Raw genomic sequence first — 17,008 nt, forward strand, 5'->3', positions numbered from 1 at the left:
ATTTCAGGGGTGGCAGATATCCCAGGCTTACATCCCCACATATGCTACACAAGGAGTTACTATTTTCATTGTCCAAACATTAACTTAGATCAAAAATGGCTTTTTTATGATTAAAATTTTGTCTCCACTCTGCCTACTGCCCAGTTAAAAACCATAACCATGATGGAAACCTGGTTATGGCCATCAACCACCTTGGTCCTTCTACTGAGATGGACAACACCGAGTGCTGAGATTTTCAAAAGGAGTTTTCAACTTAATTTTAATGGGGGCTGATTGCTGAAATCACCCAGGTAGCTTTGAAAACCTCAAGTTACATTATTATGTAGGTGTACATGCACGTTGTTGTGAAAGCCACATTTACGGACTGCTTTGCACAAGGCTTCCTTGACCTCTCTGTTTCTCAGGCTGTAGATAAGGGGGTTTATCAGGGGAGTCAGGACTGTGTGGCAAAGAGATAGCACTTTCTTCAGGTCTTTCAGTGTATCACATTTTGGCAGCAGATACACAATCATTATGGATCCATAGAAAATTGTCACCACAATCAGGTGAGAGGAGCAGGTGGAAAAGGCCTTTTGTCTCCCACTGGTGGAAGGGATTCTCAGGATGGTGGAGATGATGCATATGTAGGATGTCAGGGTTAGTAGGAATGGAGGCAAGGTGAATACACAGGCTATTATGAAATCCACCAATATGACCTGGTGGGTGTCACTGCAGGAGAGTTCCATCAGTGGGATGGGATCACAATAGAAATGGTCAATTTCATTTGGGCCACAGAATATTAACTCCGATAGGAATAAGACAAAGATGGTAATAGCCAAAAAACCATTTAACCATGACCCAGCAGCCAACTGGAGACAAAACCTACTATTCATAAGAGTTGAATAGTGCAGGGGTTTACATATCGCTAAATACCGATCATAAGACATCGCTGCTAGGAGATAGCATTCTGTACATCCCAGAGAACCACAGAAATACAGTTGTGTGAAGCAGCCACTGACTGAATTGATTTTGTCCCCAGTCAGGAGACTGGCCAGCAACCTGGGCAGGATGGTTGAGGTGTAGCAGGTCTCCAAGCAGGACAAGTTGCCCAGGAAGAAGTACATGGGGGTGTGAAGGTGCTGGTCAGTCACAACGAGCACTACGATGAGGGTGTTCCCAGCCACAGTTGCCATGTAGATCACTTGGAACAACAGGAAGAGAAGAATTTGCAGGTCAGGGAGATCCCCGAATCCCAGAAGGATGAATTCTGTGATGGCCGTTTGGTTTCCCCAGTCTCTGTCTGCCATAGTTTGAGTCCAGGAACAATAAAACACCCTGTGCAATTGAATTGAAAGAACATAGAGTTAAAAGTTAATCAAATCTCATTAATTAATTCCATAAATATTCAGAAACTCAATCCCTCTCCTGGTTACGGGATGAAATTTTAAAACTAAATGTAGATTTCAGAGAAAAGTGCCAGGAGTCTCAGTCTGAGAACAGAACACTGCTCTGATAGGGAAGAGGGGGTGTATGGGGATACCAATGATTACTATAACAGCCCGGTTCTCTGGTAGTCAAGTACTGATAGAGAAACGATCTTATCTGCCATATGATATCCCATCTGGTGACATACCAGAGCGTAACACTGATGCTTAAATGCTGTATTTCACTTCTGACAATGCTCAGAATCATGCCATGTCTTACGAGTCAAAATCAATAAATACATCAACTGAAATCTTGGACTGAGATTTCCAATGTGGTCTAGTGTTTGTAGGCACTGATCTGTTAGAATTAATGGAAATAAATAATAGAATATCAGGGTTTGAAGGGACCTCAGGAAGTCATCTGGTCCAACCGCCTGCTCAAAACAGAACCAATCCCCAACTTTTTTTTTTGTCCCAGAACCTGAAAGAGCCTACTCAAGGATTGAGTTCATAATATTGGGCTCAGCAGGCCAATGGTCAGACCACTGAGCTATCCCTCCCCCTATATTTAACAATATATCCTGGTATATTCAGCCTTTCAGTACGTGTAGAAAAGGAACAATTTTCACCCCTTCATAAGAGATCAGTTTGTTATAATTTATGAAGTGAGAAAAATTTTTCTCCTTACCTCTGAGGATAGGACAAGAAGCAATTTCAGCAATGGCGGTTTAGGTTCGACATCAGGAAAAACTTCCTAACAGTCAGAGTGGTTAAGCACTGGAATAAATTGCCAAGGGAGGTTGTGGAATCTCCATCGCTGGAAATTTTTAAGAGCAGATGGGATAAACATCTCTCAGGGATTGTCTAGATTAGTGGTTCTTAAACTTTACTGCAGCCTGCACCCTGTGATTCTCAAAATATATTCTCGCACCCCTTATCAAAAATCGCTGAAGTAGGTCAGTTCTTTAAAAGTAGATGTATCATAACTATAGAATGAAAGAGAATGATATATTTATTTTAATTTTGCAGTAAAATTAAGAATAAATGTAAAATTACATGTTTTTTAAGTTTACAAGCTCAGTGACTCTTCTGCTGTTGCTTATGTTCAATGATGTGTGAGAAACAAGGAACTATTTTTGAAATAGCCACACACATCATCACTTGCATTTAGGCGGTTTCTGGCCTTTGTTTTGATGTGTAAGAGTGATGAAAGTCGCAAATGGCACAAGGATCTCCAGCGTTGTCTTCGCCACTTGTGGAAACAGTGCTAGTTGAGCACACAAGAAATACTCAAGCTTCATTGTCTCAATAATTTTACTACAATTAGCTTAAAAACTTGAAAATATTTTTTGTTTGTATATTACAGTAATCGTTAATAAATGTATAATGCTTATAAATAAATGGCTTGATGAAACAAAGTAGTTGTACTTACCTGCCTGTGCTTAATTTGTGTTTTCGATGATTTACCTTCTAAAAAAATCTGGCATCCCCAGAAAGGGCATCTAACACCCCCAGGGGGTGCGTGCACCCCAGGTTAAGAACCACTGGTCTAGATAATACTTAGTCCTGCCTTCAGAGTAGGGGACTCGACTAGATGACCTCTCGAGGTCCCTTCCAATTCTCTGATTCTATGATTGGGGCTCACACTAAGCCGGATCCTCAGCCGGTGTAAATCAAGGTAGCTTCATTTCTGTCAGTCGAGCAGATCCTCAACTGAGGACCTGTCACAAGACATGGATCTCAAGCTCCATATCTGTGAAATGGTGCTATGAACGCTGACTGTTACTGTGGTGGGAAGGAGAGGCTAAAACTGTTAATATTCACCTGAAGAAGAGCTCTGTGTAGCTCAAAAGCATCTCTCGTTCACCACCAAAAGTTGGTTCAATAAAAGATATTATCTCACCCACCTTGTCCCTCTAATATTCACAAATCAAAGTCATGCCCCTGTTTAGAAGGTGGTATAGAAATACAGTCAGGAAGACGGTGCTCACCTGTAACTACAAGACAACCCAAACTTGAAGTGATGAGCTCTTGTTTCTCAGGGTTCAGCGGCCAGGACTCAGGATTCTCAGCTCAGGTTCTTGACGCTCCTCTTTCTGCAGAACCTGGGAGAAGGTAGAATGGGGAACTTCTGTTTTCCCTGCCCCTTACTCCAAGAACAAGGGGAACTTACAACAGAATTAAAAGGTGGGTGTAGTGTGCCGGCTGCCCCATTCCTGCCCTGAAGGGGTTAAAAGCAGTCCTGGAGAGGGCTGCACCTGGGTAAAAGGGATGAAGAACAGCTGGGGAAGCTGAGTGAGTAGCTGATCACAGCTGTGGCCAGCTCAATCAGGGCCCAGCTGGCCCTTATAAGAGGGCTGTGGCCAGAAGCAAAACACCCACTCTCTCTAGCTTCTTGAGCTGAGAAGGGCACCTGTGGTGGAGCAGTGCTGAGGAAGGGCAGAGGGAGCTGGGGAACTCCAGCCAGGTAAAACCCCAGGCTTGCTAAAAGGGCCAAATAGGTACCAGGGCTGCAGCGAGGCAGCCCAGAGATAGGCAAAGGCAGCAGGTCCTAACCCCCTGTTTGATGATGAGTGGCTTACAGACTGCAGTCTGCCCCAGGGAGTGGGGGCTACACAATGACTGGCCACTGAGGCAAGGTGGGGATAGAGGGTGGGGGTTCCCTTGGGAGGGGAGACCCAGAGTGTGGGGGCACTGCCAGGTGGCAGCACCCCCAGATAAAGGGGCATTGTGGTCCAAGAGGAACACGGGGGACTAGCAGCAGGCGAGACACCAGTCTGCACAGGGCACTCTGGGCTGGAAGAGCTAATTCCCGAGACAACCAGCAGGAGGTGCTGTGCCAGTGGGTCATTGCCCCCCTGCCCCAAGTGGGCAACTTAAAATCTATAAAGTGAAATACTTGTTCACCCCAATTGTAATTAAACTGTGGAACTCACAGGGATGCTGGCAGATCAAGTGTTATCTCATGCCAAGGTCCACGCTTTTTCAACAGGACACTAACAGATACAAAGGTGGAATCAGTCTGGCTCACTTGTGGGTTAATATTAATAAAATGGGAACTAGAATTATAAAAAAGGTTTAATGTTTGGACTCTGTTGAATGCTTGTCAGTTGCTGCCTGCATTAATCTCCCCTGTAATGTCTGTTCCATATTGTAATTTAATATTTGAGCGGTTGTAGTGAGCGTCTGTTAGTACGAATCACCACACAGGAGAGGGACGTTAATGCGTGTGAAGAGTTGCTCTTCCACAGACATGAAGCCTCTCCTGAAAAAGGAAACCCATCAGTACCAGTTAGGGTGACCAGATAGCAAGTGTGAAAAATCAGGACAGGAGATGGGAGTGCGGGGGGTTAATAGACACCTATATAATACAAAGTCCTAAATATCGGGACTGTCCCTATAAAATTGGGACATCTGGTCATCCTAATACCAGTTGGGCAATGTAGGAAGATTACAGTTGGAATATCCACCCAACTGGATTGAGAAACAATCAACAAAAGGACTAGAGACTTATTGTTCTGCTCTCCTCCCTATGAAGATGAGTCATGCAAGTGGATTGAGTTTGCAGCTCAGAGCAGATGGCAGGAGGTGGGGGGGGAACCCAAACAAAAGGAACTAGGGATCTCTACGCTGATTGGACACTTGGGGCAGGGTGTTTCTAGACTTTAGTAAGATATCCCCAGCTGCTTAGCCTGGGTTAGTCCTATAGGTCAAATACAGCTTGCTGCTGAGAGAAGCCGGTATTACCTTTTGAAACCTGAGACTGTGCCTCATTCATGGGTCTGCTTGCTTGCTTTAACCTTGTAAATAACTCTCATTTCCTTTTCCTATTTAATAAATCTTCCTATAAAGTAGTTCACTATAGGATTGGATCTAAGTGTCCTCTTTGGTGTGAGACCTGAAGTGCAATTGACCTGGGGGAAGTCAGGAGTAACCTGAATATTGCTGTGATCCTTGGCATAAGGGGTCGTGTACAACAGATACGCTCACCTGGGTGGTAGCACAGAGCGGCGCAGCCAAGGGGAATTTCTGAGGGGACTCTGTCAAGGCTGTTAAAGTGCCTGAGGAGTTTGCACTCGCTGCAGTTGGTTGGTGAAATCGAAGTTTAGACCTGACAACCAATGAGGGGTTCGTGCCCTGGTTTGTAACTGTCTGCCCTGAGTTTGGCACTCACACTCTTGCATCCCCATTGGGAGCATCACACTCACTTCCACAGGAAGTCATTGATATGAAGGACTTAACTAGATTCCAGAAAAGACTGGTTGTTCCTGATAGACATATAAATATCGAGAGTTATCATAATAATGGCAACAATAGAGATTGGTTTAATCCCCAAACCATGAGGTTTAATAACCATTCCAAAACTGACTATTATAGACCAACACGACACATGTGAGGGGAGATTATCCCAGAACTGCTATTGTAGTGTTCTTACATTTGCCTCTGAAACATCTAGCACTGCCTGCTCTCGGAGAGTGCTACAGGCCAGGATGGCCCTTGGGTCTGATCTAATCTGGCAATTCCTATATTACTACATTCTCCTAAAGTGATACAGAGAAACCCCAAATTCCAGTTAGTTCAATAATCTGCTCTTTTGATATTTCAGCCTCTGACAGTCTGTTCCCTGAAAAAAAGTTGACGTGGCGCAGATTACTTCATAACACTTTTTGGTGAAAATCGATACAAATAAATCATTTGAGATAAGTGGATAAGGAAAAGTTATTTACTTATTCACATAATACAAGAACTAGGGGTCACCAAATGAAATTAATAGGCAGCAGGTTTAAAACAAAGAAAAGGAAGTTCTTCTTCACGCAGCGCACAGTCAACTTGTGGAACTCCTTACCTGAGGAGGTTGTGAAGGCTAGGACTATAACAATGTTTAAAAGGGGACTGGATAAATTCATGGTGGCTAAGTCCATAAATGGCTATTAGCCAGGATGGGTAAGAATGGTGTCCCTAGCCTCTGTTCGTCAGAGGATGGAGATGGATGGCAGGAGAGAGATCATTTGATCATTGCCTGTTAGGTTCACTCCCTCAGGGGCACCTGGCATTGGCCACTGTCGGTAGACAGATACTGGGCTAGATGGACCTTTGGTCTGACCCGGTACGGCCTTTCTTATGTTCTTATGTTCTTATGAGAGGAGGTTGTCAAACTGTCTATAGGATTGCAACATTAATTCTAATAGGAGATTAGGACACCCAATTCCTAGGTGGCTTCAAAATCTCAACCATAGCACCTAAGCGATGTCTATATCTTGTTTATTCCCTGGGTTCAGCTGACTCATGGATTCTCTTGCAACCTGCCTGACTCAGATACAGTGAAACAGTTTGTTATTTACTTTTAACTAAAACCATCTATTTTTCAAATTCCCTCTCAGCCTCCTAATTTCGTTCTTACACTTTACCCACTTCACAACCCATTTTAATGTTCCTTTTTATCAGCTTCACTTAGTTTTGATTTTCATTATTCTATTCCAGGCTTCACCCTAGTTATCCTGAGCCAGATCCTTAGCTGAGGACCTTTCACAAGGCATATATCTCAATTCCGCTATTGTTAAATGGTGCCATTAACACTAACTGGCACTGCTGTGGCAACTTGTCTCTCTCTCCAGCCAAAGTTGGTACAGTAAAAGATATCACCCCACCCACCTTGTCTCTCTAATATCCTGGGACCAACACGGTTACAACAACACTGCTAACAATATTCACAAAGCACATTCATGCCCCTGTTTGGAAGGTAGTGTTAGTAACACAATCAGGAAGAGGGTGCTCACCTGTAACCACAGGACAGCTCAAGTCTTCAGTGATGACCTCTTATTTCTGAGGGGATTGGTGGCCCTGAATCAGTTTCTTCCACTCAGGTACTTGGGTTTCATCATTCACTAGAAACTGGATCTGCTCTGCAAAGACACCTGCATTAACCTGAATGGACGAACAGCTGCTGCGATCTGTCTTAGAACATTGATGAACTGCACCAGTTCTACCAGTAGCTGATCTACCTCTGGAAAATGGGCTTTCCTTTTGATTTAATAAGTGTAAATACTCTCACATATTTGTATTCTTTCTTTATGCTTTTCAATATGGTCCCACTTCAACCTTTCTCCCACTTGGTTCATTTTGTGCCTCCAAAGCTTTGTAGCTAACAATACCCACTGTGACTTGCAATTATACAACTCCCATTGTACATCATTTTTTGTGTAATGATCCTTTGAAGAAAATATTTTAGATCATGGTGTAGACGTGTGGACTGACGCCTGCGGCGCCTCCTGCAGGTCTCTCAGGGAATTGTAAAAGCAGCAAAGAATCCTGTGGCACCTTATAGACTAAGGCCTGGTCTACACTAAGGGGGGGCGTCGAACTAAGGTACGCGACTTCAGCTACGCGAATAGCGTAGCTGAAGTCGAACTACCTTAGTTCGGGCTACCCACCCGTCCAGACGCCGCGGGATCGAAGTCCGCGTCTCCAAGGTCGACTTCGCCACCGCCATTTGCGGTGGTGGAGTTCCGGAGTTGACCGGAGCGCGTAGGGAGTTCGAACTATCGCGTCTTGATTAGACGCGATAGTTCGAACTCCGAGAAGTCGAACTCTCCGCGTCGACCCGCGTGGTAAGTATAGACCTACCCTAACAGACGTTTTAGAGCATGAGCTTTCGTGGGTGAATACCCACTTCGTCGGATGCAAGTAGTGGAAATTTACAGGGGCAGGTTTATATATGCAAGCAAGAAGCAAGCTAGAGATAACAAGGTTAGTTCAATCAGGGAGGATGAGGCCCTGTTCTAGCAGTCGAGGTGTGAAAACCAAGAGAGGAGAAACTGGTTTTGTAATTGGCAAGCCATTCACAGTCTTTGTTTAATCCTGAGCTGATGGTGTCAAATTTGCAGATGAACTGAAGCTCAGCATTTTCTCTCTGAAGTCTGGTCCTGGAGTTTTTTTGCTGCAGGATGGCCACCTTAAGATCTGCTATTGTGTGGCCAGGGAGGTTGAAGTGTTCTCCTACAGGTTTTTGTATATTGACATTCCTAATATCTGATTTGTATCCATTTATCCTTTTCCGTAGAGACTGTCCAGTTTGGCCGATGTACATAGCAGAGGGGCGTTGCTGGCATATGATGGCATATGCCAGACTGTGAATGGCTTGCCAACTACAAAACCAGTTTCTCCTCCCTTGGTTTTCACACCTCAACTGCTAGAACAGGGCCTCATCCTCCCTGATTGAACTAACCTCGTTATCTCTAGATTGCTTCTTGCTTGCATATATATACCTGCCCCTGGAAATTTCCACTACTTGCATCCGACGAAGTGGGTATTCACCCATAAAAGCTCATGCTCTAAAACGTCTGTTAGTCTATAAGGTGCCACAGGATTCTTTGCTGCTTTTACAGATCCAGACTAACACGGCTACCCCTCTGATACTCTCAGGGAATTAGCTCTTTTACCAGCCAGGAGTGCCCTCTGCAGGCCAGTGATCCACCTGTACTCTGACCCCCGTGTCCTTCCCCAGGGGAACCCCCAACCCACTATCCCCACCTCACCTCAGTATCAGGCCCCAGCAGCAGCCACTTCCCCCAAACAGCCAGTGTTTTACCTTGCCCAGCCCCAGCCCTCTGCAGGGCTTTTCCAACCCCTTCCAGGATAGAGCGGGTGGTCACCCCGCTACACATGGACAAACACCAGCTTACATTTTTGGGAGATGCCTGTCCAATGTGATGGCCACTTATAACGTACTTGCACTGCCTCTTTATTAGTAGTCAAGAGATGCTGCCATCTAATGGACATTTTTTAAAGTAGCTGCCTATATCTCATGCCTACAACATGCTGCCACCTAGTGGCCATTTTGCAGTATAACTTTCCCATTATTGTATTGCCTACTGAAATCTTGGTCACTGGTCAGTATTTCTGACACCCCCCCCCCCCCATCTCCTCTACTCTGCTGCTTTCGAGCGTCGATTTCCCAGAATGGCAGCCTGTTGCTCTCCTTTCCTCTATGGATTCTTCTTGCTATAGCTTGACTCTTATGGCACCTGGTGCCATTCTTGACTCTCATGGCACCTGGTAGCCGTTATTTAGTATAACTAACAGCCCATAACTCACTCCATAACATCTGCTACTAGCCACAGCTCATTACGCAGCACAGAGGTCCTCTTCTCTTCAGTGCTCTCTGCTCAACACTTATACACCATTATACAACTTCACCGCACTTTCCACTTCCCTCTGTTGGTCATTTGGCAACATAATGTCTCCTCTCTTGCTTCCACTTTGACTGGTGTCCATGGGTCAGTGTTGTCTGTTTAAGTGGAAGGACGAGGGACGGAAGTGGCTATAACCATGGTCACATCATGGAGTTTTTAACTGGGTATCAGGCGGAGTGGAGACAAAATTTTAACCAGATTTTTTATATCCATAAAAAAACCTCCTGATGACTGTTTGACAGACCTGACCCTAGGAGCAGCCTCAGTTACCCTGGCATAACCCCAAGCTGGGTCAAAAGAACAGCTGTTCTCGGTCAGATCAATGATCCATCTAGCCCAGTATCCTGTCTTCCAACAGTGGCCAGTGCCATTGGCAAGGGACACTATCCCTGCCCATCCTGCCTAATACCCATTGATGGACCTATCCTCCATTAACCTACCCTTGGGTCTGGGCAGTCCCTGTGCCCCTGGCTTGTGAGTCTACCTCTTTGTTTGCCCAACCTCCCCACCTCCAAGGGCCCAGTGACCCTGGAGATATTGCTTTGCTGGAGCTGGTCACAGCCACGCGTAGCCAAGATAAGGGCTATGAAGCTGTTCCTGATTACGTGTCCTGGGCTCACTGCTGGGCCTAGCGGATTGCATCCAGCCATGTGAGTGCAATGGAGATGGTTGGTTTGTGTAGGCAAGAGAGAGAGCTTGGGGCACTGAGCCTGGTGTAGGACCTGAGGCCTGAACCATAGTCAGCAAAGTCCAGCCACGCTGTGAACCTAAGTGAGGCCCTGTATTACAGCAGATACTTACAAGTTCACTGTCCAATATGTGACGTTTGCAAAGGTTTTACTAGGGTTGCTAACACACAGGAACTCCTAAGAAGCAACAGACACTGGGCATGTGTGTGAACACACTCCAAGAGATTAGTATGATTAGTCAGAACATAGTGTTAAAGATAATTAGTATGGTATGAAAAGTATAGGTGGTTGGAATACAGCCCCTCAAAGGACACAGCATTTTGCTTTTACTGCCGTTTCTTCTCCTCTAATGATGCAGCAAACAAAGGTCACATTGATCCAGCATTTATTGATAAAGGATTCAGAAACTGGTATAGGGCTAACGAATGTTTTCAAAACCACCAACTGTCAAAATCTCATGTGTTGAGCCGTTCTTCATGGTCAAGTTTTAATGAAGGGAAACCTATTGGTGTTTTGTTGGTTGAGGGCAAGCAGGCTAATCTGTCTAAACAAGAAGAAGAACGGTGCCAGAACCGAAGTGTAATGGAGCGACTGATTGACATTGTTCTGTGTTTGGCGAAAGGTGGGAGACCATTCAGGGGTCACAATGAAAAAGCTGAGAGTTTTGAGAAAGGTTTGTTTCTAAATCTTGTCAATATGCTCCAAAAATAGGATCCTGTAATGTCAAGGCATGTGCAACAATCTCCTCAAAACGCTACCTATCTGAGTTATTGCATTCAAAATGATTTAATTGTGGCCTTGCACAACGGTGTGCAAAAAAAGATTGTGTCTTCACTAAATGGAAAAATGGTCTCAATAATTGCCGACGACACTACTGATTGTGGACACCATAAACAGATGTCCATTGTGATGCGATATTTTGACAATGAAAAATATAGTCCAGTTGAACATTTTGTGTCTGTTCAGAGACTATTAACAGTTGATGCTCAGTCTATTTTTGAGTTAAATGATGTCCTTGGCATTCTTAAAATTGACTGGTCATCAGTGATGTCTGTCTGTTTTGATGGCGCGTCTACTATGTCTGGATGTACTGTGGGAGTTCAAATGAAATGTAAAGAAAGAAACAGTGAAATACTCTATGTACACTGCTATGTGCATTGTTTGAACCTCATCCTAGTAGGTGCATGCACTTCAAGTAAACAAAACAGAACTGTCTTTGATTTCCTGGTGTTATTCAGACTCTTTATGCCTTCATGGAGCGGAGTCCTGTGCAACATGCAGTAATGGAGAAGATTTCACAAGAAGTAGGATCCCAGTTGAAGACTTTGAAGTCACTGTCAAACACACACAAAAAATAGCGGCCCGACTGCCGAAGGGAAAAAAAAAAGGCAGCTGCAGGGAGCGTGTGGAGGGAGGTCAAGGCAGCTTGCAGGGGGGTGAAGGGTGGCACTGCAGCCCGCTCACAACTGGGAGAGAGGGGCTCCCCCCTCCAGCCTTGGGGTGGTTCTCCCAGGTGGGCAGGCGGAGCCCCCGGGGGCTGCAGGAGGTGCTGGCTCAGCCGCTCCTTTAAAGGCGGCTTGGCCGGGCCAGGCTCAGAGAGGCGCAGGAGGCAGAGGCCAGTGCAGGCAGCGGGGAGTGGCACGTCCCAGGGATCCCGGCGGCACACTGAGCGGCGGGGATCACTAGTTCCTGGCCCCCAGGCTGGGGTACATGCCCTGGCTGTCCTGGGACTGGTGGAGCACGGGGAGCCGGCCAGGGGCTCCGGAGCTGCGGACCTGGCTGCCAAAGGGAAAAAAAATAAAGAACCACAGCAGGGCAGCCGGAATGTGCTGCCCCAAGATTGGCCGGAATGCTGCCCCTTACAATGTGCCGCCCCAGGCACGTGCTTTCTCGTCTGGTGTCTGGAGCCTGCCCTGCTCATGATTTTGTACATTGAACAAGAATTGGCTTTGTCAGTTAATTACAATGATATGATTGAGGAATTTAAGTCCATAATGCCTGGTGAGCAACGTCTCATTCTCTAGGACAGGAAAATGAAGAAACCTTAATCTGTTTTGATCAATTTGGTTTAGCTCATTATCTGGTTAAAATCATGAAAATTGACTGTATCTTTGTATACACCTGGTTATCACTACAGCAAAAATTTGGTATTTTGTGTCTCATTTTTTTAAGTTTGTATTTTTTAAGTGAAGGTTTGTTGTTAATTTTTAAAAAAAATAAGTTTAGTTAAGCTTTAGTTTCTTTAGGTTTTTTTGAGGAATAAAAATAATGTCCTTTATGATTGAATATTCAATAAATATTCGCCTTTAAAAAAAAATTCCCTGGCTGCACACCCTAATGAAATGTGCTGCACATGTCTATAGTCAGGAGGCTATACAAATTGAGAGAGAGAGAAAGATGTCACCACTCTCTGAAGCTTGAATCTCAGGATTCCCAGGTGGTGTTGGTCATGGGGGGTCTGGAGTGCTGGAGACAGGTAGAGAGACCACAGCACAATCAGTCAGAAACAATGAAACTGATGCAGAGTTTAGATCCAGGCATCAGAACATTTACCTGGGTGGTGGTAAGGGGGTTTTGTAGGAAATAACAATGAACACTAGATTTGTTTATTGGTAAACCGATGATTCAAGGGACTATAACAAAGTTGTTTGGTCCAGGCTACACAATAAGAACTGATCATTCCTGTCTATGGGCGGTGTTCCTTCACGGGAGATCCTAATGCAATTAGGTCGTTTCAATATTTTGGATATCAATAGAGGATTTATTACTAGAATTGGTCTGATAATTTCTGAGCTGGGTGTGTGCAGGCATGGGTTAATTTCCGTCTGGAGCAGAGATTTCCCATCATGCAATGCTTCCCTGCTTTCCCGATCGCAGAGTTCAGTGTGGTTCTTGCCTCGGAATCTCTGTTCTCCATTCTGTATGCTAATGGAGATGCCTCCCTTTCCCATCTTTGAAGCAAATGAGGCTGGGAGTTTCCTTAATCATATCACCCTTGTCTGGAGGGCTTAGATGTGTCTCCCACTGCCTTTTCATTGCTTTTGTAAGTCTTCTGATCAGTTTTGGTTCAAGCAGAGGCTGGGGAAGGAGGACTTCCCGAGTCAGACTGCAGAGCTCCTTGACACGGTGGGATGAGGGCATGGGGCAGAGTGGAAGGGGAGACATGCCAGACATGGGTGGAGGGAGACACTGGACCTCCAATCCCCCTACAGTAGTGGTGGTGGTGGGGGCAGAGCCAGCTCAACAGCTGCACAATACCTCCACATTGTCACAATATTTATAGTAAAAGTCAGGGACAGGTCACGGGCTTCCATGAATTTTTCTTTTTTGCTTGTGACCTGTCCCTAACTTTTACTATAAATACCTGTGACAAAATTAATGATCTGGATAATGGGAGTGATTTCACCCTCAGCAAGTTTGCAGATGACTCTAAGCTAGGAGGAGAGGTAGATACGCTGGAGGGTAGGGCTAGGGTCCAGAGTGACCAAGACAAATTAGACGATTGGGCCAAAAGAAATCTGATGAGGTCCAACAAGGACAAGTGCAAAGTCCTGCACTTAGGATGAAAGGATCCCATGCACCGCTACAGGCTGGGGACCAACTGGTTAAGTGGCAGTTCTGCAGAAAAGGACCTGGGGATTACGGTGGACGAGAAGCTGGATATGAGTCAGCAGTGTGCCCTTGTTGCCAAGAAGACTGATGGCATATTGGGCTGCATTAGTAGGAGCATAGCCAGCAGATCGAGGAAAGTGATTATTCCCCTCTATTTAGCACTGGTGAGGCCACATCTGGAGTATTACATCCAGTTTTGGGCCCCTCACTACGGAAAGGATGTGAACGAATTGGAGATAGTTAGTTCAGAAGAGGGCAATGAAAATAATTAGGGTGCAGGGGAACATGACCTCTGAGGAGAGGCTTCGGGAAGTGGGCTTATTTAGTCTGCAGAAGAGAAGAGTGAGGTGGGATTTGATAGCAGCCTTGAACTACCTGAAGGGGGGTTCCAAAGAGAATGGAGCTTGGCTGTTCTCAGTGGTGGCAGATGACAGAACACGGAGCAGTGGTTGGATATTAGGAAACACTATTTCACGAGGACGGTGGTGAAGCACTGGAATGGGTTACCTAGAATGGTGGTGGAATCTCCACCCTTAGAGGTTTTTAAGGCCCGGCTTGACAAAGCCCTGGCTGGGATGATTAAGTTGGTGTTGGTCCTGCTTTGAGCAGGGGTTGGACTAGATGACCTCCTGTTGTCTCTTCTAACATGGGGGTGTGCAGGTGCTGGTCAGCCACAACAAGCACCACGATGAGAGAGTTCCCAGTCACGGTTGCCATGTAGATCACTTGGAAAATGAAGAAGAGAAGAATTTGCAGATCAGGGAGATCCCCAAATCCCAGAATGATGAATTCTGTGATGGCCGTTTCATTTCCCCAGTCTCTGTCTGCCATGGTTTGAGTCCAGGAACAATAACACACGCTGTGCAATTGAATTGGAAGAACATAGAGTTAAAAGTTAGTCAAGTTTCATTAATTAATTCCATAACTATTTGGAAACTCTCCTTCCTGTCCTGATTACAGGCTGTAATTTTAAACCTAGTTTAAATTTAAATTTAAATTTAAAACCTTGAGTTCAGAGCAAAGTGCCAGAAGTCTCAGTTTGAGAACAGAACATTTGTATCCATGTAGACCAGCCTCTGCAATGATCAGAGCAATCACTACTGGAACAGCCCATACAGTAGCCGAGTACTGATATAACGGTTAAGACTATTTCTTTATCCACCATTTTATGCCTTTATTGATATCGTAGAGCTTAACAATGATGCTTAAATGCTGTATTTCATTTTTGGCAATGACCAGAATCACGCCATGTCTTAGGAGTCAAAATCAAACAACTAAAATCTTGGACTGAGTTTTTTCAATGCGGTCTAGAGATCTTAGGCACTGACCTTCTGTTAGATTTATTTCCATTAAATCGAACAATGTATACTAGTATATGCAGCATTTCAATGCCCTGTAGGAAAAAGAACAATTTTTGCCCCCCTCACAAGAGATCAGTTCATGACATAAATTAGGAAGTGGAGTAAATTCTCCCTTAGTTCCTGCGGTGGTGATGGTGACGTGGTGAGGGACTGGCAGCGTCTTCTCTGTTTCCTGACATTGACTATGTAGCAGTAATAAAATACATTGCTTTGGAAGGTGGGTCTTAGGAAGGAGCAGAACCAGCCCAATGTGCAACCCTAACTGGGGAGTGACCATCCTCACTCCATAATAATTGTGGGATGATAATACAGGAACAAGAAAGGCGTTGGGGCAGAGGAGGGAAAGGGGGAAATTTTCCCTGAATTCGAAGTCTAGAAACAATCTGGCATGTGTGATCTGGGGTAATAAGACTCTATCACCACTCACCCCCCCATTGGGGCACACATGAGCCAGGTCCTCTGCTGGTGTAAATCAAGGCAGCTCCATTTTTGTCAGTGGAGCAGATCCCCAACTGAGGACCTGTAACAAGACATGGATCTCAAGCTCCAACTCTGTGAAAAGGTGCTGTGAACACGGACTAGCACTGCCGTGGGAAGGTGAGGCTAAAACTGTTTGAATTCACCTATAGAAGAGCTCTGTATAGCTCAAAAACTTCTCTCGTTCACCAACAGGAGTTGGTCAAATAAAAGATATTACCTCATCCGCCTCATCCCTCTAATATTCACAAAGCACATTCATGCCCCTGTTTAGAAGGTGGTATAGAAATGCAGTCAGGAGGATGGTGCTCACCTGAAACTATAGGACAACCCAAGCTTGAAGTGATGAGCTCTTGTTTCTCAGTGGTCAGCAGCCAGGACTCACAATCTTCAGCAGAGATTCTTGTCTATCCTCTTTCTGCAGAAACTGGATTTTCTCAGTGAAGAGACCTGCAGTTACCTGAAGGGATGAACTGGTGCATTTGATCTTTGTTTGGAAATTGGGCTTCCCCTTTGATTTACCAAGTATAAATGCTCCCTCATATTTGTATTCTGTCTTCATGCTTTTTAATATGGTCCCACTCTAACCTTTCTCCCTCTTGGGTCATTTTGTGTCTCCAAAGCTTTGTAGCTAACAATGCCCCGTGTGACTTGCAATTATACAAGTCCCATTGTACAACATTTTTTAGTCTAACGATCCTTTTTGCAAAATATTTTAGATCATGAGCAAACACCAGCTTCCATTCTTGGGAGATGCCTGTCCAAGGTGATGGGCTGTTATAATGTACAGTAGAATCTCAGAGTTATGAACTGACCAGTCAACCACACACCTCATTTAGAATCAGAGCTACACAATCAAGCAGCAGTAAAGACCAATAATAATAATAATAATTAATAAAAAGCCAATAAAGTACAGTACTGTGTTAAACATAAACTACTAAAAAAACTAAAGGGAATGATTAAAAAACTGTGACAAGGAAACTTTCTGTGCTTCTTTCATTTAAATTAAGATGATTAAAAGCAGCCTTTTTCTTCTGCATAGTAAAGTTTCAAAGCTGTATTAAGTCAATGTTCAGTTGTAAACTTCTGAAGGAACCACCATAACATTTGTTCAGTTACAAACATTCCAGAGTTAGGAACAACCTCCATTCCCAATGTGCGCCTAGCTCTGAGGTTCTTTTGTACTTGCAGTGCCCCTTTATTAGTAGTCAAGATATGCTGCCATCTAGTGGGCATTTTTGGAAATAGCTGCCCATATCTCAGCCTTACAGCTT

At 44.7% G+C, this 17,008-nt stretch overlaps 1 protein-coding gene and 1 long non-coding RNA gene across 2 annotated transcripts; both read right to left on the reverse strand.

The window, feature by feature from the left end:
* Window positions 1-305: 305 nt before the first annotated feature.
* On the reverse strand, window positions 306-1,286 carry LOC120383086 (olfactory receptor 6F1-like). The gene has a single exon (XM_039500718.1). The coding sequence runs from the start codon at window positions 1,284-1,286 to the stop codon at window positions 306-308; it is 981 nt and encodes a 326-aa protein (XP_039356652.1).
* A 2,108-nt stretch (window positions 1,287-3,394) lies between these two features.
* Window positions 3,395-7,296, reverse strand: LOC120383218. The gene is made up of 3 exons (XR_005588378.1): window positions 7,181-7,296; window positions 4,340-4,399; window positions 3,395-3,508 (listed from the first exon to the last, which is right to left on the reverse strand). It is a non-coding gene; the product is annotated as an uncharacterized LOC120383218 (long non-coding RNA).
* Window positions 7,297-17,008: the final 9,712 nt, after the last annotated feature.

This window comes from Mauremys reevesii, linkage group 15 (genome assembly GCF_016161935.1).
Source record: "Mauremys reevesii isolate NIE-2019 linkage group 15, ASM1616193v1, whole genome shotgun sequence".
Lineage (NCBI taxonomy): Eukaryota > Metazoa > Chordata > Testudines > Geoemydidae > Mauremys > Mauremys reevesii.